Source organism: Neltuma alba, unplaced genomic scaffold, assembly GCF_004799145.2.
Source record: "Neltuma alba isolate B1F8T4 unplaced genomic scaffold, ASM479914v2 tig00001416_pilon, whole genome shotgun sequence".
NCBI classification, from domain to species: Eukaryota; Viridiplantae; Streptophyta; class Magnoliopsida; order Fabales; family Fabaceae; genus Neltuma; species Neltuma alba.
The window spans coordinates 160-21,188 of record NW_021632456.1 but is presented as its reverse complement, the minus strand read 5'-3'; the positions used below and the strand labels follow the sequence as shown (position 1 = coordinate 21,188).

At 36.6% G+C, this 21,029-nt stretch overlaps 4 protein-coding genes across 4 annotated transcripts; 3 read left to right on the top strand and 1 right to left on the bottom strand.

The window, feature by feature from the left end:
* The first annotated feature begins 107 nt into the window (after window positions 1-107).
* On the top strand, window positions 108-4,917 carry LOC114756959 (uncharacterized). The gene is made up of 3 exons (XM_028945942.1): window positions 108-197; window positions 1,202-1,378; window positions 2,360-4,917. Exon 3 carries the CDS (start codon window positions 2,706-2,708, stop codon window positions 4,623-4,625), a length of 1,920 nt encoding a protein of 639 aa, XP_028801775.1. The 5' UTR covers window positions 108-197; window positions 1,202-1,378; window positions 2,360-2,705; the 3' UTR covers window positions 4,626-4,917.
* A 2,216-nt stretch (window positions 4,918-7,133) lies between these two features.
* Window positions 7,134-10,033, top strand: LOC114757000 (uncharacterized). Its single transcript, XM_028945994.1, has 3 exons — window positions 7,134-7,787; window positions 9,112-9,168; window positions 9,337-10,033. The coding sequence occupies exons 1-3, from the start codon at window positions 7,263-7,265 to the stop codon at window positions 9,682-9,684; spliced, it is 930 nt and encodes a 309-aa protein (XP_028801827.1). The 5' UTR covers window positions 7,134-7,262; the 3' UTR covers window positions 9,685-10,033.
* Window positions 10,034-10,885: 852 nt separating this feature from the next.
* Window positions 10,886-12,921, bottom strand: LOC114756968 (7-deoxyloganetin glucosyltransferase). Its single transcript, XM_028945954.1, has 2 exons — window positions 12,408-12,921; window positions 10,886-12,062 (listed from the first exon to the last, which is right to left on the bottom strand). The coding sequence occupies exons 1-2, from the start codon at window positions 12,919-12,921 to the stop codon at window positions 11,116-11,118; spliced, it is 1,461 nt and encodes a 486-aa protein (XP_028801787.1). The 3' UTR covers window positions 10,886-11,115.
* A 3,548-nt stretch (window positions 12,922-16,469) lies between these two features.
* On the top strand, window positions 16,470-20,456 carry LOC114756950 (dynamin-like protein ARC5). The gene is made up of 10 exons (XM_028945933.1): window positions 16,470-16,814; window positions 17,760-17,924; window positions 18,016-18,138; window positions 18,364-18,585; window positions 18,963-19,096; window positions 19,184-19,276; window positions 19,425-19,488; window positions 19,752-19,800; window positions 19,958-20,040; window positions 20,301-20,456. Exons 1-10 carry the CDS (start codon window positions 16,482-16,484, stop codon window positions 20,454-20,456), a joined length of 1,422 nt encoding a protein of 473 aa, XP_028801766.1. The 5' UTR covers window positions 16,470-16,481.
* The last annotated feature ends 573 nt before the right edge of the window (window positions 20,457-21,029 follow it).

The following is a 21,029-nucleotide window of genomic DNA, read 5'->3' as shown; positions in this document are numbered from 1 at the left end:
CGGTATCTCACACGATCCATTGATTTTTTTCAGCTTCGCAGGGCATCAATTATATATATATATTTTAAATTAAAAGTAAAAATCGAAAATAAATAAACAGAGCCGCCCCTGGTTCTCATTTTGCTCTGGCCCTTGTTGCGTAATTATATTCTTCTCCTTCCTCCTTCTCCTCCCATCTCTCGTTGCTGCTAGATCCGGTAGGCCTTTTGAGAAATCTAACTATATATATAATTGACACAGCATCTCTTTTGATTTTGCTCTTTCGCCTGATAATTCAGTCTCTAGTTGTGTTTCCGTAAGCTGATTGTTTCATACCCTGAAGTTTTTCATTATATGCTGCGATGTTTTTGCTCTGTTCTTTCCTTTTCGTGTTGTAATTTCACTCACCTTGGTGGTTTCATTTAGTCCTTAGTTCTTCTTTTGCTACTGCTTCCGTTCACTGTGATTGTTGTGATGGTTTTAAAACTTCAGGGGTATGGTTTTGGTTTCGATGTTCTTTCGGCTGTCAGTTGAACTTGGGCTGTTATTTTTTCACCGGAAGTTGTGCTCTTTTTCTTTTGTTGGTATCTAGTCGGGTTATAGATTGTTTTCTTTCCCCCCCCTAAAGGAAGCAGTAGTTTTTGATCTGGTTATTTGGTACCTTCAGTATTATGAGTAAGCAAGCAATGAATTCAATGAATAACATGGATCTGATGTTCCCTCCTTTTAAACATCCACCTAGTATTTTTCATTTTCAAATCAATTATCTTCAATTTTTTTCAAGCTAAGGCTCCGGAAAATTTGCGAATTTTCTCTAATTTGCGTTGATCTGCTGTTCTATTTCTTGCAACTAAATTCTGTGTTGCTTTTTTTTTTTTAATTTTTTTTCAAAAGTTGATTCTGTTTGTATTATTATGAAGGTAGTGACTATTTACTGGCAATTTAGCTTGTTTTTTATTGAGTGTATAGTGATTGAGTATTTGAAAACGATGTAGTATGTTTTGTTGGTTATTCTGTTCTAGTAGGAAGCCGTATTTGCCATTACTGCCTAGTTTGAGGCTTGAATTACTTTATATGCTCAAATTTTATGCAGGAGTAAATCTTCGTTTCTTCAGTAGCCTTTTGATTGGGGTCATAGTTTATGGAGATTTTATGTCTGGACAGAAGAGAATTTAGGAAATAAGAAAGATTTATGAGCTTCTAATACCTTATTCATGTGCAGTTTTTAATCTGTGGGACGGATAATTTATGTGTGGGAGGTATTGACATTCTTCGGTATACTTGCAAAATTGGTTTCAGTAGGAAAATTCCCATTTAATTCGTACACTGAAGGGACTTCATGACTTTGGAGTTCCATATAAATTCAGTGGCCATGGATCCTACTGTTAAATTAAGGCAGGTCAGAGTACTTCTTTCTTATATTTTTATTTTCCCATTTTTATCCTTTTTTTATTGGTTTATTTCGTTTTTCATTTTGGTTCTGTTTCACATCAAAGTAATATTTGCACCATCTTTCTTTGGGGGGGGGGAGAATCTTTAAATTGCTTTTTTTCTGTATTCTGTTTTGAGCAAAATTATCTCATAAGGCAAAATTCTTTTCTTTGACATTTGACAACAATTTCTCCCCACCGAGAAGTTTATTACGAATCCTGGAAAGAAAATCATATTTCTTTTCACCTCTTGTTACTGGAATTCAAGATGTCTTCAATTGGATTTTTATGAATGACATTATACTCTTTGGAAATCTTAATTTGGGTATTCGTTTCTGATTTGTTTCTTCATTTTGATTCTGTTAATGACTCTTCATTAACCAGTATTTCTTATGATTGTTGAACCAATCCTGCAGCATTCTTTTTCTTATGGTGTAGCATCAAAGTATAGTTTAGGGCTTCAAAATTGCTAGCTAAATTGCTATATTACTCTTTACATGTGCAGTCCCCCCCCCCCCAAAAAAAAAAAACCCGGGGGGGGGGGAGATTTAGTTATGATTCCTTTTGCTCATGATGATCGTTAATGATAATTCTCTCTCTGCATAACTCTCATTTGTTCTTTGTCTTCAGTCATAATAATTTAGTATGTCCACTTACAGTCCCGCCGATTGTGTGTGAACTTGCATCTGTTGCAACGTGTCATTCAGTAATCCTTCTCTTCTATTGATGCCTGAGCTCTTGTGACAATGACTTGATTTTTCCTTTTTCTTTGATTTTCATGAACTGATTTCTCTTCCTTGGAACCAAGGTTTATGTGGATGAATGGTTTGAGTTAAAAAATGATGAATCTTCTATCGCTTCAGATTTTAATCAAGTCTTCTGAAAGTACTTCGGTGAAAAAACACAAAAAAAAGGTTTCCTGAAAGTGCGTTGCCTTGTTTCTTTGTCAGGGTTGATGAAGCTCAATGATTTGTCCAAAAGGAGCATTGGAAGCTCCAGCGAACTCTTTACATCACTGTTGAGCACTCTTGCTAAAGGTTTCTTTCCAGGAGACGTTATAAGATACTTTTGTTGGTATTGGCTTCGGTGAAAAATTTGTGCAACCTTCTCCTAGAGTACAGTGAAAATGGACAGATCAGATACGTCAGGTTTTGTAAGTGGGGGAGCTTCTAGATTGGAATTTCTTCCTAGTCATGCATTTCTGATGTGTATGTAGACCTTGGTATCGAAGTAGTATGTGGTGAAGTGTTCTGCTTAGTTCAACCTTTTGTAGTTATAGTGCACAACATCTGGATAATGGATCTTAACAAGACAGCTTTATTGTGTCCTTTTGATGCTGAACTTGGGAAAAATGATAACTTTGGTGATACTGCATTATGTTTGAATGGCCTTACGTTGGGAAAAAACAATACAACCAATTACAGGCACACTGAGAGCAATCTTGGGACGAAGCTTTCCAATGCTTCTGACGATGGTTGCAGATTGGTTCTGGGATTGGGCCCACCACCGAGGGCATATCATGATGACATCTACAATGCGGGGCTTAATAAGAAGAAAGAATTGACCACCCATTTTCCGCAGCATATGCCATCGGAGTGTGATTCAATCTTGCAACTTGGTCTTTCCGGAGGAACTAATGATGCATCTAGTGTGATGGACTACTCATGCTCAACTGAGACTGATGTAAATGTGCCATGTCTTTCGAGCCAGGCATCTGCTGAAAATAATTATTCTATGATACCTGTTGTTGACGAGGGTTCTACCTCAGCAAAGAAATCAGGTGGCTACATGCCATCACTTCTTTTGGCTCCAAGCATGGACAATGCCAAAACTTCAGTGCAGACACAGGAACTGCAAATTCTAGGAACACAAACTCAGTTTTGCCAGGAACCTTCCAATGGCACAGGATACTCCATTGGCACCATATGCAAACCCCAGGCCACAATGATGGCTTCAGACAACCGAATGAGCAATCCGAAAAGATGCAAATTTTTTGGCTGTGCAAAGGGCGCACGAGGTGCTTCAGGCCTTTGTATTGGACATGGGGGTGGTCAGAGATGTCAGAAACCAGGGTGCAACAAGGGTGCTGAGAGCCGCACTGCTTACTGTAAGGCCCACGGTGGAGGGAGGAGATGCCAACATCTTGGGTGCACTAAAAGCGCTGAAGGAAAGACGGATTTTTGCATTGCACATGGTGGTGGCAGACGTTGTGGGTATCCAGGTGGGTGCACTAAGGCTGCAAGAGGTAAATCAGGACTTTGCATCAGGCATGGAGGAGGTAAGAGATGTAAGGTCGAAGGCTGCACCAGGAGTGCTGAAGGGCAGGCTGGCCTGTGCATCTCTCATGGGGGTGGACGCCGTTGCCAGTACCAAGGATGCGCTAAGGGTGCACAAGGGAGCACTATGTTTTGCAAGGCACATGGTGGTGGAAAGCGTTGCACTTTTCAAGGTTGTACCAAAGGTGCTGAAGGGAGCACCCCATTGTGCAAGGCACATGGTGGAGGCAAACGCTGCCTCTTCAATGGTGGCGGTATATGTCCTAAGAGTGTACATGGAGGCACGAACTTTTGTGTCGCTCATGGTGGTGGAAAGAGGTGTGCTGTGCCAGGCTGCACCAAGAGTGCACGAGGCCGTACTGATTGTTGTGTCAGGCATGGCGGTGGGAAACGGTGCAAGTTTGGTGGGTGTGGAAAGAGTGCACAAGGTAGCACAGATTTCTGCAAGGCTCATGGTGGAGGAAAGCGATGCAACTGGGGAGAAGGAAAATGTGAGAAATTTGCAAGGGGTAAGAGTGGTCTCTGTGCAGCTCACAGCAGCATGATGCAAGAGCGTGAAACTGGCAAGGGAAGTCTTATTGCACCGGGACTCTTCCATGGTCTTGTACCTTCTGCTGCCTGCAGCAGTATTGACAACAACAATTCATCTTCAGGGGTGAGTGTTGTGTCTGATTGCTATGATTCCATGGAAAAACCTGCTAAAAGGCAGCATCTTATACCAGAAGAGGTCTTGGTTCCACTCTCAATGAAAACACCATCTTATTTAAGCTTCTTGACTGCCAAGAAGCCAGAGGAAAGTAGAAATGGGCATGTTGCTGCTGTTGGTTGTAGTGGTGTGAAGAAAGGTCTTGATTTTAACGTGCCAGAGGGCAGGGTCCATGGTGGCGACCTCATGTTATACTTTGGAGGGAATCTCAAGAACGCACTTGATGGTGTTTGAAGGGAGTCTAGTGACTCGAAAGATTGTAGGTTCATTATGGGAACCAGGGACATTTCGTGTTTGGATTTGTGTATAGATGTTTGTGTTTGTTCAATAAAACCTCATGTATAGACTTCAGTTTGTTGTCAATGGTTAGGCTTTTATTGTTTGTGGGTTTTCATCGTTGTCATGGATTTCATTCTTCATGGTATGGTGGCAAAGTGGCAATGTTAAAAGGTTCCTAAATCCATTTCGCTGCCTTGAACAGCATAATGTTGTAAATGCCTCAATTTCTGGACTTGCCCCAATTCAAGCTTTTTGGTGTTAGCTTTTAGCTTTTTCCTTTTTTTCTTTTATTTATTTTCTGCCTGAAGAGTTTGGCTTATTGAAAGTTTAAGGTAATTGTAGTTTTTTCCGACTAGGAGTTTGATAAAACATTCTTTCACGTAAATCGAAGTAAAAGTTCTTTATCCAAAAAAAGAAGAAGAAGTAAAAGTTATGGCTCTTTTTTCAGTTTGTACCATAACATTGTTCACCCAAAAAAAAAAAAAGAGACTGTAACAGTCGAATTTGCTTACTCTTTTATTTTAAACATAAGAGCTGGTTAAGGGGGTGTGTTTTAGTCTTTGTTTTTGGGGGTAAATTTATACATTTTTTCTCAAACAATCCCCATTCATTACGTATATAAAATGGTTTTTATTAATGAAACTAATGATTATAGAGGGTGTTTTAGAAAAATTAACACATATTTGTTATAAATAATTAGCTTAATTAAATTTTTAATATCAATAAATTAATGATTTAATTCCTACATTTAGAACTAGAAAGAATAAAAGCCAAGTTCAATTTTTTAAAATGTAAGTTAAATCAATTATAATTGTAAGCAGATATACAAGTATATTTCAGTAAATATATTTTTGTAATAAATTTCACATACAGTCATAATTCCTCTGACTTAATGTAATAGAAGATTAGATAATCTTCATAAGCATTAACAATACCTTATGCAAATATGAAAAAACTTACACTTAAGGATTGAAATCGTAAATGGCCAAAAAAAAAAGAAGAAATCATTAAAATTACAGAAATCTTTTCTTTATTTTGAAAACATATATAAACCTCCCTTGAAATTAATATATATGCTATACAAACCTCTCTTACATATTTAGGATTTCATTTCAATCCATCCAAATGATAGATGACCGTTAAGTTTGACTCTTGAACTTTTGTTTTGACTAAAATACTCTCATTAACATAAGAATCATTTAAGCATTTATATTTGGTTTTATGCCAAACATTTATATATTTTTTAAAAATCCTTTTTTATACAACCAAAAATTATTTTAATAGATCTATTTTCAAAACATCTAATATGTCATAAAATTTATTAATTTTGATTATATTATAAAATTTTATAATTTTAAATTTTCATCACGTCAAGTCAAATATATTTATTAAGGTTTTTTTAAACGGCTAAAAAAATTTTAAATGTATTTTTTTATCATATAATATAAATGATTCAAGTTTGACAGATTATATAAATAATTTAAATTTAATATTTAAAATTTTCAAAATTTTTTTTACAGATATTTATAAACATATTTACTTAATTATAAATTTATTTAAAGAATTAATCAAATTTTTGTAGGTCTACATTAATCAAGTCATTTAAGTTTTTATCCCAAAAACATTAAACAAGCAAGTATTTTTAAAAATAAAAAATAAAATTAAGAAAAAGAAAAAAATTTAAAATATTCTTCAAAATAATTTTAATCAAAATTAGGAATTTAGTATGAAGAAGAGTAAAATGGTAAATGATTCTCTTTCTAACATAAATTTTAATTAAAAAAGTATTTTTGAAATATTTTTAATAGACTTAATTATATGATTTTAACATAGAGAAAAATTGTTATAATTAAGTCAAAATATAAAGGATGTTAGAATATTTTATGCTTAAATTTAATATTTTTCAGATTAATTGAATTCTGACATATAACTTCCACGTCATGGCCAAAAAAAAAAAACCAAAAATCATCAGCTATAGAAAGGAAGGCAATCGGAAAGTCGCCAGGCTAAGGAGAAACTGCCGTACATCGGCAGTCTCTGGCAGCAAAGGGTAGAAGCAATAGAGAACGAAGCTGGCATTTTCATTGTGCGAGACGAAGAAACAAACAGCCACATGAACCTGGAAGACGAACAAGCGGATATTAAATGACAAATACCACTTTTGGCGCCAGGTTTCAACTTGACGATTGAGAGGCTTCTCTGTTACGGAAGATCAATGTAGAGTAAACACTTATCTCACTTAACTACTTCCTAAGAGTATAAATATAAGCTCAGGTCTCTGTGTCCACGAAGGATTCAGATACTGAAGAAAAGGACGGGATTTTTCTTCCGCGCATCTCCGACTATCCGATTTCGTGCGGGTAAATTCTTTGTTCGCTTTCCCTGCTTATTCTGATTTTCCTTTTTTACTTCGATTTCTGCTGAGATTTGACCGTATTGCGTTGCATTGATGAATTCCTAGAGCGAAATCGGTGGTTGAAACTGATATATCCGCGGACTAAGATTTTTTCTTTTTTCTGTCAAAAGTTCGATCGGTCAAGATGTTTCAATTTGATAGCTTCTGATTCTTTGTCTGGAATCCGCGATTAGTCAATGGAGAAATCTCGCGGTAATTGCAAGATCAAGATTCCGAAGGCGAAGGCTTCGAATGAGAATATTTCACCGATGAAATTAGAGATGGAGGATCCGATGTTTATTGGAAGTAGACGCTTTCATCAATCGATGGCATTGAGTCCAACCTTTCAATCGTACGCTGAAAATCTTGACATTAACTCTCCGCTTGCGCGTTACTTACTCGCCGGATCTCCGATATCCGGTGGGGTCTCGCCTTCTGGTGAGTCTTTCACCTCTCCGACGATTGGCTCCCGCAAGAACAGGTCTGCATTACTGCAGCAATATAACAGTAGCAGTTCAGGGAGTAGTAGCTGTGGCTCTCGAAATAGGTTGCCGGTTTCGCCCCTGTCTTCAATTGAGAATTTGGAGATGATGCCATTGATTTCGTCACCTGTGTACGGAACACCGGTAAAGGCAGAAGAAGAAGTTCTTGTGATGGACGACATCCAGGTGAAGCTAACATCGTCTGGAGGGAAGAGGCTCTTGACGGACGTCACGAAGAAGGTTGGTTCGCGCCATAAGCTAATCTAACAAGGCCTCAGGTTTTTCCTTATAGTTTACTATTTTTTAACTATTTGCTACTCCTTCGGGGTGTTTATTTATTGGCATGCCTCGTGTAAGAAACTTCAAAGAACGAAATTTTTTTCTCGTGGCTTAAATTACTGAATTTAAAAACTGAAATATTAGAGGGAAATGAATTAAAATAATGCTGAATTATGGATTGGAGAACCGGCAAAATAAAGCTGCCCTGTGTCACCCAAAAAAAAAAAGGCCGCCCTAGTTAACATTTGATGTTTTTGTTCAAAATGGGTCCTGAGGGAGTCATTTGAAAGTAATTTAGACTCGGTTATCATGTGATAATAGATATAAAATGGTCTAGATTACGTGAACGTTCAGGTTAATTTGGAAGATAGTTAACTTGGAAAGTTAAACATTGAGTAAAAGAATATGAAATATACCTTTTTAGTCATACCGTCTGACTGTGATTATGATCAGAAGCATACTTTTTCTCAAGTATATAATCATTTTAGGAGCTGTCGAGCTTGGGTAATGCCTGTTGGCATGCGATACAGCCTGAAAATTTGTGGCATATTGTTTAAATTCTGGAGTACAAAAGTTGGGCAGAAAGAAATTTTTATCCCAAAAAGAGACGAGTTAAATTCATCCGTCCAAGTGTTAGTGCTGAATTGCGTTTTATTTAAATCTTCTTCCGAATTTTTTTTTTGCCAGCTTCTTCCGAATTTGTAATACTGATAGAAGAATCATTCAAGTTGCCTATCTTTCTTAGTCAACGAGATTTTCCTCTTTGACCTTTTTTATCTTTTATTTATATTTTGTATTGTCTTTTGCTTTTTCGCTCAGGGGTGACCATTATGATGCTAGACTCTTTTATGGTGGCTTTTCATTGTTTTTCGGGTTTAATTCACATGATGTATTTGAAAGATCTTGAAAGTTAAAAGTGATCGGCAAGGATTAAACTGTTGATGGGAAAATAAATAATGAGATGATTCGGAAGGATTCAATTAATGTTTTAGTAATTTATTATTATGACTTGATTCTCTTTCCTATTACGCTTTCGTAGATTATTTCCTATTTTATGCCTTCTTTTACTTGAAGTTTAAGTTAGGTTTATAATTGTATTTAGGCCTCTATAAATAGCCCTGAGATTATTTTGATGATAAACTGTTTGATGAGCTGAATAATATTAAGAACTTTACAGTCATTCTCTCCCTTCCATTCTTTCCCTGTCCTTCATCCACTGTGTTAGGCGATAGAATTTGATAGCTTGGCATACAGTTGTTTACTTTGCCGGATTGACATAATGCAGTTTGCAAACGGAAAAGAGCAGCGTCCTGTTCGTCTTTCCAGCGCTCACAAATCTGAGGTATACAAATATTTGTCTTGTAACATAATAAACGGTGAATCAGGTAATTGAACATTTTACCAGCTGAGTGTGCCTTTGTGGTTCACTTCATGGTTAACTGTTCTGTAACGGGGTTCAAATGCTGGTGGCTAAAAAGGAAAGCTAATGAATGTTTCTTATTCTGTGTAGGCACATGCGAGCAAGTCATCTTCTGGTACAGGATCAAGCGCATGTGGTCCAAGAAGCCGCACTTTTCGTCACTTCCAGGGTGCAGCTGTATCTGAAGAAGCGGTTAAAACATCCAAACCAGCTTCGCCTGTTAAACCTGAACCTGACCGTGCCTTAGCCAATTCTCACACCAATGACTGGTCACCCCTGGATGATAACATTGTGCTTGTTGTTCCACACGCTTCACCTAATAATTCTCCCTCAAGGGAACATGTTGATGCTTATATTTCCAGCGTTCTCTACGGCCCCTCCACTAAAAACAGGCTACCAGCTTTTGCTGAACTTTGTTCGGAGAAGCTATCTCCATGATTGAAAGCCCTATATTTGCTGTCAGAAGGTAATATTGCACATTCTCATATCCTATCCTCTGAAATCCTTAGTTTCTTTTGCTGCTGAAAAACTCTACCATTTCAAACATGTTGGTTGTACCTGTGCATACTTTAGTATCCTGATTTCTGAGAAATCATTATTCCCCTAGCTTTCACGAACGAGGTCATTCATATGCCGTGTAAATAGCTGTTTCATTAGGTGCACCGAAAAGCTATCTCTAGCACTATGAGCTTCATCTTATATCTCATTCGTTGTTGAAAATTACAATGAATAAGTGGACTTCTATACGCTATTAGATTGAATATTACCTCCATTCGTTTTTTGGAAAGAAGCAAGAACCCTGTTTCTTTGGTGCTACATCCACATTCTTCGAGCCCCCAAAAGCCTTATCATTATGAGATATATATTCTTTAAAAATAATACATATTTGTGGTTCAAAGGGCTCAGTGCGAACAAAACAAGTGCTCTTGGATAATCTTATACTCATTCCGTCTCTTTTTATAAGCAACATTGGAGCTCATCACGTAGATAAAAAATTAGTTAAAATTAGTTAAAGACAATAAATGTATAGAAATTAGAAGTTCTTTCACTAAAATACCCTTATTTATAGGGAGAGAGAAGTACAAGAGAGAAAATAAAAAAATTATTATAATAAGAGAATTATGAAAAAGAGAGAATGTGTATTGGAGAGATGATGGTTTGAAAATGAGATAATAAATATATTGAGTATTAAAATAAATAATTAGTGAGGATAAAATAGAAAATTTGTTACAAAATTTAAAATAACTATATATGTTGCTTATATTTAAGGACAACGAGGAAATAATAATTGTTGCTTATAAAATGGGATAGAAGGAGTATCGTTGCCCGCATGCTCAAATTAACGCAAAAATCTTCTCTTGTCCCATTGAGGACGCCGTATATATTTTTTCCCCTTGATCTTCAACCCAACTAGTTTGATTACAATTCGAAATCGCTACGTGTAGGTCAGAGTGAGGGAGAAATTACAAAAAAATGTATGCCAAGGGTTGATGATCGCCACGAGATGAAAATAATTTTCATGATCTCCGCGAAATGAAAGCTATTTTAGTTTCAATTATGGAATTATGGGAATATCCTTTGCTAGCCTATCTCCATATTTTGTGCAACTATACAAGGCAACGAATTTTCTACCTCAAGAAGTCAATTAGATAACGATGCATTCAACCTTTTTATTTGCGCGCTTACGATTACATCGAGTACTCAAAAATCTATCTATATAACATGCGAACATAACATCTTTTGTTATAAAAAAAGAATTTTGAACATAACATATGAAACATTTAAAATCTTTTGACTGCGACGCAACATGCCTTGACGCCAACAATAAAAAAAGATCATCTGCAATATCTGACGGGTTTCCTTAAGCGCCTAACTCTTGGAAAGCAGAACCTCATTCACTAACTTGTCCATATTCAAGGACGAAGACCCACCAGCTTGTGTAGCTTCTTGAGCCATTTTCTTCCACTTTCTAGCTTGATCCCTCAGCTTCACACCCTTTTCACCTTCCATCAATTCCCTCACAAGCCTTTCCACTTCATCTCTCTTCAACTCCTCGCTCTCCATCTCCATCCCACAACCCCACTCCCTGCTTACAAACCTGCGATGCAACATTTGATCATTGAAAAAAGGACAGCATATCATAGGCACACCATTGCTTATGCTCTCAATTGTTGAGTTCCAACCACAGTGAGTCAGAAATCCTCCTATTGCTGGGTGCTTCAGAACTTCCTCTTGTGGACACCAACCCAGAATCAGACTCCTCTCTTTGATTTCCTCTGTGATTTCTTGTGGCAGAATGGCTTTACCATTAGCTACCAAATCACCCCTTATCACCCATATGAAACTCTGCTTGCTGTTTGCTAGGCCCCATGCTAATTCAATGACTTGTTCAGGTCTCATGACTATGACACTACCAAAGTTCACGTACAGAACTGAACTGGGTTGCTTTGAATCAAGCCATTTCAGACAATCTGACTCTTCTTTCCACAGATTGCATTTGATGGACTCACAGTTGTTTTCTGATGAGTTTGGTGTTTGGTTGTGAAGGAGCAAGTCAAGTGGGCCAATTGTGTAAAGTTGTGGGTACATTGAAGAAAGAGCGTTCAAGACTTGAGGTTCCAAGGCATCAAAAGTGGGAAGCATGAGAGCAGAAGCTTTTGAGGCTGCCTCAATCTGTTGTGGAACAAAGTCCAGAAGAAAATCATTTGGATCTGTGGTCCTATATATCCCAGGAAGGTCCCTTAGTTTTACATCCTTCATCCCAGGTATCCAATCTATCTTGGTGTCTAGATACCCATTTGTCAGATAGCTTGCATCTGGAAAAAAGATCAGGTTTTTTTAAGACGGAAGGTGAAATCACTCAACAACTTTATGATAATCTGAAGGGAAAGGAAATGAGAAAGCTTTCTCCCGTAAAGATTCATAAAAAAGCTCTTCTTTCCAAGCCACTGTCATTCAAAAGGCCGAGTAAAAATATTTTTTCCTACCTTTTCCCTTTCCTCAATCCATTTTTTATGTATCAAATTCACCATTCAATGTACATCTAGCTACTTCAACTCAAATTTCTGAGGTACCACTCAATAGTGTTATTATCAACTCCTGAGGGATTACATTATAAATCTTAAAGAAAGATCAGATCAAAACAAAAACAGCTAGCTTACCTTTAAGTGGTATTATACCCTTTTCCTTGAGATTCTTGCATTCTCTGAAGCTCATGAAGGCACAAGCACTGTGAGTCCAAAAAGCGACATTAGGGATCCCAAAATGTTGAGAAGCTCTAATGGTGAAGGACATGATTCCATCAGAGACTATGCAAGAAACTGGAGGAACATCATCGTCATGAAGCATCTTTTCAACAAGGTGGAAGAAAGGACCGAGACAGTGCTTGTCGGTGGATTCACAGAGAGCAGGGATATTCTGTGTTGCGTCCATGGTAGTGAGAGGCAGACCATCAGGGATTGTTTCAAAGCAGAAATCTGTGAAGCCATTGAAAGCATCAGAGCCTTTGGACTTGAGCAAGCGCTTGTGGTTGAACTCAGTGTTCACAAAGGTAATGTGAAAGCCTCTTGCGTGAAGGATTTTTGCCAGTTTCAGAAATGGGTTGATGTGACCTTGTGTTGGAAATGGAATCACAAGAGCATGAGGTTTCCGGGTTTTGGAAGATCCTCCTTCCATGTCTCTTGATGATGAACCTGCTTGGCTGTGTCTCTCCTTATAATGGCCACAAATCTATTGTCTTCATTTTTTTTTTCGCCTAAAATAATTGAAATTTTGTACTCGCCCCATCTTTTCATTAGTTTATGAATTTTCCTTGTGACCAAAGATAATCCGGGAAACAAAACACGTCTATTATGATAAGCCATGTTCGTTTTTGAGAAAACTGGGGAAAAAAGGTACCCTATTAAAAATCTGGCCTGAAAGACACGTATGAGGAAATATCCTTTATTATGGCATGTAATAAATACTCCTGATATACAATATAAGTCATTTGTATAAAATTTTTTTATTTCACAATATAAGTCATTTGAAGAGTAATTAATGTTTAAATGTAAATCTTTGTATTTTTCTCTCCCCTTTATAATCTTATTTAGTATGGATAAAAGTGAAAAAAAATTCAATTTGAAATAAATTTAATGAGTTAAATACTTTTTATTAGTTTTGATAAATTAGTTAAAATGACTTATATTTTAAATCATGATTCTGTTGGGGGCACCTATATTACCCTTCCCAAAACTTAGTCCAGGTCATAGGTAAGTTAAAAGTTTAATAAATCATATACTAGAGTAGCTTCTTGACTTTACATGAAAGATGAAAGTCTACACCTTTATTAAATGCCTGTATAGATGTAGCTTGATTTTTACTTGCATAAAAATATTTTTGCAATTGTAGCTAATTAACTAACAGATGTCATGGTTCAAATTAGAGTCGAAATAATAAGTTGGGTCTGTTTGTTGGCTAGCTCGTTGGACTCCAAGAATTGCTAAGATTGAGTTTTGGATATGGACTTTCAAATATATGTGCAAGAGAATAAAAAATTCACAGGCTCAATACTAATAAGTGTTTAGCTTATCTTATTTTAATTGATTTTATATTATACAAAATAAATTTGTTAAATAATTTTCATCTCATAAAATATAAAAATATTCAGTGTGTGTTTGGTGCTGCAGTCCAACAAGTAAAAATAATTTATAAATGGAAAAAATTAGTTTGCATATTGAAGGAGACGTTTGGTTGAGCTTTTGGCCCATCCTCCTTTTGGATTAAGCAGGTGAAGAGGTGCTTATGAGTTATGGCTCATGTATTCTTGTGCTTAGTCTAGTCTCCGGTCCTGAAGGCATTTATTGCAAATTGAATACCAAATTTGCCCTCTTTTTCTTCTCCCTCATAAGCTGATTTTTTTTATTTTCAAAATTTTTAATAATAAAATGTTCTAAAAAAATTATCATATTATAAATAACTTTATGTTCTCTTAAATAAAAATAATTTTTAACATAGTTGTAATTTTTAATATTATTTTTATTTTATATTTACATAAATTGTGCAGGATATATCTGATTATGATATATTATTTGTTTTAAAAATTTCACATAGCTATATTTTTTAAATATATTTGATGCATTAAATTTAGCTTCTTCTTATTAAAATAGTTTAAAATTATTATATTTTGTAAATTTATATTTTTTATTATTTAATAAAAATTACACTCATTTTGGTCATTTTACAAATGAAACTTACTTATTCAATTATAATCCAAATAATTTTTATTTTGACAAATTAATTTTTATAAAAGTCAATCCAAACATAAATTATAGGGTTGATACAATGATTAGTCCTTACACTTTTCATTCATTTTGGTTTTGGTCCCTGAAGTTTGGAACCTCCAGTTTTGGTCCTTTAAGTTTGCTCCGTTTAAAACTTTAGTCCTTATATTTTTAAAAGGACTTGGTCTCACCTTTACCACTGTTAAATATGTTGACATGTCCCTAACTCTGTTAAATATGCTCATATGGAACCAAGTGGACGAGCTGAGGTGGCTTATAAAAGATTAAAAAAAATTTGACAATTAAAAAAATGGTAGAAAAAGGAACAGGCGGTAAAATGTAATACCCAAGTCGAAGGCCAAAACCATTCTTTGCAATCGAAAAAAGAAAAGGAGAGGGTTAGGTCAAAAGCGGTCCCACTTGGTAGTCGCTGGAGTTGAGCTGGCTATCGCTGGAGGTGGGGAACTGACCGATCAAGGTGCGATGACAGTGAAGGAGGAATCGCATTTGACAGCAAAAAAAAAAAGTAAGCTCATCTCAGACAATCACCGCGCTATCACAAAGGAAACTGTTATATTCTTGAACTGACCGAAGGTCAATGTTGTCATCGAAGGTCGCTTTCGTCGTCGACATTGAGAGCTAAGGCAAAGCAAAGCGAGGTGGGGCGCATGTGAAGTCTGAGAAGAGGACAGAGTAGAGAAGACCAAAGATCAGTTCTCGAATACGTATTCAAGATCAGTTCTCGAATATGTATTCAAGAAGACCAGTTCTCAAATACGTATTCGAGAAGACCATTTTTCTAATATATATTCAAGAATATAGTTGAAAATAAGCTTTGAGTTAGAATGCGCGGTGATTGTCTGAGATGAGCTTACTTTTTTTTTTGCTGTCCAATGCGATTCCTCCTTCACTGTCATCGCACCTTGATCGGTCAGTTCCCCACCTCTGGCGACGGCCAGCTCAACTCCAGCGACTACCAAGTGGGACCGCTTTTGACCTAACCCTCTCCTTTTCTTTTTCCGATTGCAAAGAATGGTTTTGGCCTTCGACTTGGGTATTACATTTTACCGCCTGTTCCTTTCTCTACCATTTTTTTAATTGTCAAATTTTTTTTAATCTTTTATAAGCCACCTCAGCTCGTCCACTTGGTTCCATATGAGCATATTTAACAGAGTTAGGGACATGTCAACATATTTAACAGTGTTAAAGGTGACACCAAGTCCTTTTAAAAATATAAGGACTAAAGTTTTAAACGGAGCAAACTTAAAGGACCAAAACTGGAGGTTCCAAACTTCAGGGACCAAAACCAAAATGAATGAAAAGTGTAAGGACTAATCATTGTATTAACCCTAAATTATACTACCTCTGGGCCTTAATATAAGACATTGTTTGAATTTTATTTTGATACTAAATATAAGACCCCAATCTATTTTGTCTCTCATATTTATGTATTTTTTTTCTAAGGTAGTCTTTTTAATAATAGTAGTTCTAGCCAATACACTTGATTAATAAAGATATTTTAAGAAAGACAACATCTATTTATGACAAATAACTGATTTAATTTATTTCTTTAATCTCTTCAAATTAGTCAACTAGTTCTTATAATTAAGATAGGAGGTAGTATTACCTAATCTAAATTATTTAAAAGTCAAATTGAACCTAAGTTATTTTTTCTACTAGGAATCCATATGGCCCCTTGATTTAGGAGTAGTCACCGCAACATCCAGGACCGGCTTTTTCAACGGATAATTTTTGCATGATTTGTAAGCCTAGAGCTTAATTATTATGTACCGGGGAAAAACTCAAAAAAGAGCTTAACTATAATCCAATAGACCAATGGCAATGATCATCATTTTACCCGCCTTTTTGGCGTTCCCCACTCCCCCGGCACGAGACAGACAGACAGACAGTATCACAGAATACTGTATAGTCTCCACTCTACAGTCTCTTATCCCGATTGGGAAAGAGAAGGATATGGAGGGAGACCGAAGCTTGGGCGCCACCCAATGTGATGACCACTCACGACTCTACGAAGCTTACAATGAGCTTCATGGGTTGGCTCAGGAGTTCGAGACACCGTTCGACGCGCCGGCAGTGCTGGTGGTGGGTCACCAGACCGACGGCAAAAGCGCCCTTGTCGAAGCCCTCATGGGCTTTCAGTTCAACCATGTTGGCGGCGGCACCAAGACCAGGCGACCCATTACACTTCACATGAAGTACGACCCTGATTGTGAGTCCCCTCTGTGTTATCTTGTCTCAGATGCTGACCCTATTCTGGCCGAAGAGAAGTCTCTTATGGAAATTCAGGTCTTTTTAATATCTGCTTTTTTTTACTTCGATACTTCGAAGCTTTCGCCTTCCCTTTGCCTGTAGTTGTCTGCATTGTAAAATTGCAGAACTTGGCAAGGAAAAACCGTCCCCCACAACTGGTGTTTTGAATTTTCCCACAGGCTAAATAAGTCCAGCCCTTTCTTCTTTTTTTTTTTTTTAAAAAAAACCTTCTTTCATGAATTTTTCGTGAACTATCATATGACTCTATATTAGAAGGTTACTGTGGGAAATAGTGTTCTGGATACAATACTGACTGTAGAGAATTTAACATCCGTAACTAATCTTAGGTGTGTGATAACCTGCAAGTGCATGCATATTCATACAAAGAATAAAAGATATAATGTAAATAAGATAAAGAAGTTGGTAAAATTCAGATAGGGTTGAGCGTTGCTATATGAACTGAAAATATGATTGAGCTTTATTTTCCTTTAAAGAGCGTTTTGTGTTTTTCCATCACTGAGGCTAAGGAATGGAGGTTCGTCCACGGCATTTGGCCTCTTTGCCTCATGGCTCCTGCCTGGTTCATGTGAGATCCATGTTTTGGGGTTGGAACCCCACTGTAATGAACTGCAAAACGGAATGAAGGAAAAAATTGAGCGTCCTATGGCTAAAAAAATGTTACAGCTCGTGAACCACTCAAGCTTATTATAGTTCATTGTTTGACTTATTGGGGTCGGAGATCACAAGTTAATTATGTTTATAAGAAGCCCAACAGCCCATTCTACTAACATAAACTGTGTTGTTTTCCTTGAAAAGCCACCTGGCTGATTAAGTTTGGCTTCATGAAGAGTTTGTGACCTATGTAGATAAATGTGAGGAACTAGGGACCCTTTGCAAGTCTTTGATTATCTATGTTTGTCCATACATTTGTTTGCAATATTTTGTAGATGTTAAGTTATTCTTGTATGGCTGTTCTTATAGGCGTATATTGAAGCTGAAAATGTGAGGTTGGAGCACGAGTCTTGTCAATTTTCAGCTAAGGAAATAATTATTAAAGTGGAATATAAATATTGCCCGAATCTTACAATCATAGATACTCCAGGACTTATTGCTCCTGCTCCAGGTCGAAAGAATAGAGCATTACAGGTTAATTTTAATTCTTTTTAAACATATGCATTAGATTTCTTGTGGACAATGTTCTTATTGGTAACGGTGGATTTCATAACATTCATTGCAGGCTCAAGCTCGTGCAGTGGAGTCCTTAGTGCGGGCAAAAATGCAGCATAAGGAATTTATTATATTGTGTCTTGAGGATTGTAGTGATTGGAGCAATGCTACTACACGGCGTGTAGTAATGCAGGCATGTGCCCTCTTCATGTTCCATACTTGTTGTCTTGTAAAGTACCCCTAAGGCCCTAATATCTTTGCTTGCAGAGTGCATGGTGTTTTCAGTAGAAATCAATCAATATAAAATATGAAACATATAGCAAGCTGCATTAGTCCATGTAATGCGTGGGCACTTCTTTTGTATAAATACAGAGTTCCAAGGCTCCAAAAGTAAGTTCCCGTTTTGGTTTATTTATAGATTGATCCAGAGTTGTCAAGGACTGTAATTGTCTCAACCAAGCTAGATACTAGGATCCCTCAATTTGCACGTCCATCAGATGTTGAGGTTTTCCTTTCACCACCTGCATGTGCCCTTGATGGCTGCATTCTGGGTGATTCTCCCTTTTTCACATCTGTGCCTTCTGGAAGAGTTGGTTCTGGAAGTGATTCAGTATACAGGTCCCATGATGAGTTCAAACAGGTTCATTCCTTTCGGCAATTCATTATTTTCATTTGCTCTTTTGTCTCATATTGAAAATGTCGTATTAGTTGGCTCCTCAGAACTTACTTGATGCTATAAATTTATATTGCCTATGCTTTTGTAATCTTTGGATTTTTTTTCCTTTTCTTTTGTTGATCAGGCTTGGAATAAAGCAGTTGCTTATTTGAAAGCTTCCATCCTGTTATTATAAAATGCCAGACAAGACTATAGAGAGAGTCTATGTTGAAATTATGGCTGATTTAAAACACGGTCCATTTTGAGTTAGTTAGTATAAGTGAAAAATGTTTCATTAATGTCCTCTGGGAACTCAACCCGCATAATAGCATAAATATGAGCTGTTGTGCTTATGAATGTAGGCGGTATGCTTGAGAGAAGTCGAAGATGTTACATCTTTGGAGGAGAAGTTAGGCAGGCCATTGTCGCAGCAAGAAAGAAGTAGGATAGGTGTAAGCAAACTTAGGTCATTCCTGGAAGAAATGCTCCAAAAGAGGTATGCATTAGACTTGATTTTTATTTTGTTAATGGGTCTAGAAATTTTTATGATCTGTGCCTAAATGATAAAGAATGTGCTTGCAAGGTATATGGATAATGTACCATTGATCATTCCTCTTCTTGAGAAAGAGCACCAGAGTGTAACAAGGAGATTGAAAGATATTAATCAAGAACTGAGGTTTGTGTGAAACTAGAAATATTTTTTGTTATATGATCTGCAATGGGCAGGGACGATACTGGTCATTTTACGTTTAGCTTTTGCTGTGTTCGGTGCTCATGCTTCTATCATCACTAGTCACTTGATCTTTTCTTCCAATGTTATACAGTTCCATGGATGAAGCCAAATTAAAGGAGAAGGGAAGAGCCTTTCATGATCTGTTTTTGACCAAGGTATTCATCTAACGGGCTCTTGAATCCTGCTTTGTTAAAGTTTCATCTTTGGAGTACAAGAACTCTTATTCTACTTGATATTGTTAATTTACTGAATTTCTCACATCTAAAGATTAGCTTTTCCCTTCAACATTTTATACAGACTGCTATAGGCATGCTTGTTCATTTTTCTGTAGCTATTGGAATTCATAGTGCTTGAATATTGAAAATAAACGTCCTCTGGGATTTATTTCTACCTGACTTTATAACTTTCTATTATTCAGTTGTCATTGTTGCTTAAAGGGACAGTTGTTGCGCCTCCTGATAAGTTTGGTAAATTATCTCAGCACTGCTCTATAAATAAGTCTATAAAAAAATTGGTGGATATTAATTAATAATATTGATGTCTAGAAACGAAAGCTTATCTTTTTTGGATATAGCCTTCTGCTTGATAAAGAAACCATGTATTTTCTTTTTGGTTCTGCTTCAGGTGAAACACTACAGGATGAACGAACAAATGGAGGAGTATTTGTTGGTACTGATGGGGTGCAGTTCCCTTGCAAGCTAATACCCGTAAGTTACAACACTTTCGGTTTGTTTCTTCTTCTGCTGACTTCCTGATTTATATTTTTAGAGGAAGCAGATCACTCATTTATTTTATCGCCTTCTTTCTTTATAGACAATATTACTATTTTTTGTCCCTTTGGCTGATGTTCTGCTTACTTATGGATGCCTTTTCATAATGAGCTTCATTTGATGTGATATTTGTGTTTTGGACACGAGATATTCTTGTGAAGCAAACATCTGATGAACTGAGTTAACACTGTATGTAGAACGCAGGGATGCATCTCTATGGTGGTGCACAATATCATCGGGCAATGGCTGAATTTCGCTTTGTGGTTGGAGGAACCAAGTGTCCCCCAATTACACGGGAAGAAATTGTAAATGCCTGTGGAGTTGAAGATATCCATGATGGAACAAATTCTTAGGTATTTGGTTGTCCTCTGTGTTTTCTTTCTTGTAATACAGGTACTGAAGTTTACTTTTAACTTTGATCCTGAATAGGACTGCTTGTGTAATCGCTGTTGCAAAGGCTCGTGACACAATTTGAACCCTTTCTTCATCAGGTAACTAGTATATGAGAGTGAAGTTACTCCTAGTCATCTTTTCATTATATCTGAGTACACTTTGGTACTTTTACTGCAATTCTTGGGTCAGTCTCCATCTAAGGCAAAGTAGCTACGTCTTACTAGTTCTTTAACCATTATTTCATGGATGATATCTATCTAGTGCACCTATCTATGAGCTATCAAGTGCATTTGCAAGCATGCTAATGTGTACCAACAAAAGGTTTTTTTTGGGCACAGTTGGGTTCGAGACTGCTGCATATACTTAAGAGATTGCTCCCCATTCTCTGTATCTTCTTCAGGTATTTTGTTTTCTATATTTCCTCCTTGTCAAAAATTTCTTAGATTCATCAAAATATCTAGCTGACCCCTTTCCAATTTATGTTTTTGTTTTCTGACAGAAAGACGGCGAGTATCTTAGTGGTCATGAGTGTT

What these genes read in the sequence shown, in the direction of transcription:
- LOC114756950 (XM_028945933.1), top strand. Translation starts at nt 16,482, where the DNA reads ATGGAGGGAGACCGAAGCTTGGGCGCCACCCAATGTGATGACCACTCA. An exon ending in GAAAGAATAGAGCATTACAG is followed by an intron (nt 17,925 to 18,015) that starts GTTAATTTTAAT and finishes CATTCATTGCAG; the next exon opens with GCTCAAGCTCGTGCAGTGGA. An exon ending in TCCCTTGCAAGCTAATACCC is followed by an intron (nt 20,041 to 20,300) that starts GTAAGTTACAAC and finishes CACTGTATGTAG; the next exon opens with AACGCAGGGATGCATCTCTA.
- LOC114757000 (XM_028945994.1), top strand. Translation starts at nt 7,263, where the DNA reads ATGGAGAAATCTCGCGGTAATTGCAAGATCAAGATTCCGAAGGCGAAG. An exon ending in TGACGGACGTCACGAAGAAG is followed by an intron (nt 7,788 to 9,111) that starts GTTGGTTCGCGC and finishes GACATAATGCAG; the next exon opens with TTTGCAAACGGAAAAGAGCA. An exon ending in CCAGCGCTCACAAATCTGAG is followed by an intron (nt 9,169 to 9,336) that starts GTATACAAATAT and finishes TATTCTGTGTAG; the next exon opens with GCACATGCGAGCAAGTCATC.
- LOC114756968 (XM_028945954.1), bottom strand. Translation starts at nt 12,921, where the DNA reads ATGGAAGGAGGATCTTCCAAAACCCGGAAACCTCATGCTCTTGTGATT. An exon ending in GGGTATAATACCACTTAAAG is followed by an intron (nt 12,063 to 12,407) that starts GTAAGCTAGCTG and finishes TCTTTTTTCCAG; the next exon opens with ATGCAAGCTATCTGACAAAT.
- LOC114756959 (XM_028945942.1), top strand. Translation starts at nt 2,706, where the DNA reads ATGGATCTTAACAAGACAGCTTTATTGTGTCCTTTTGATGCTGAACTT.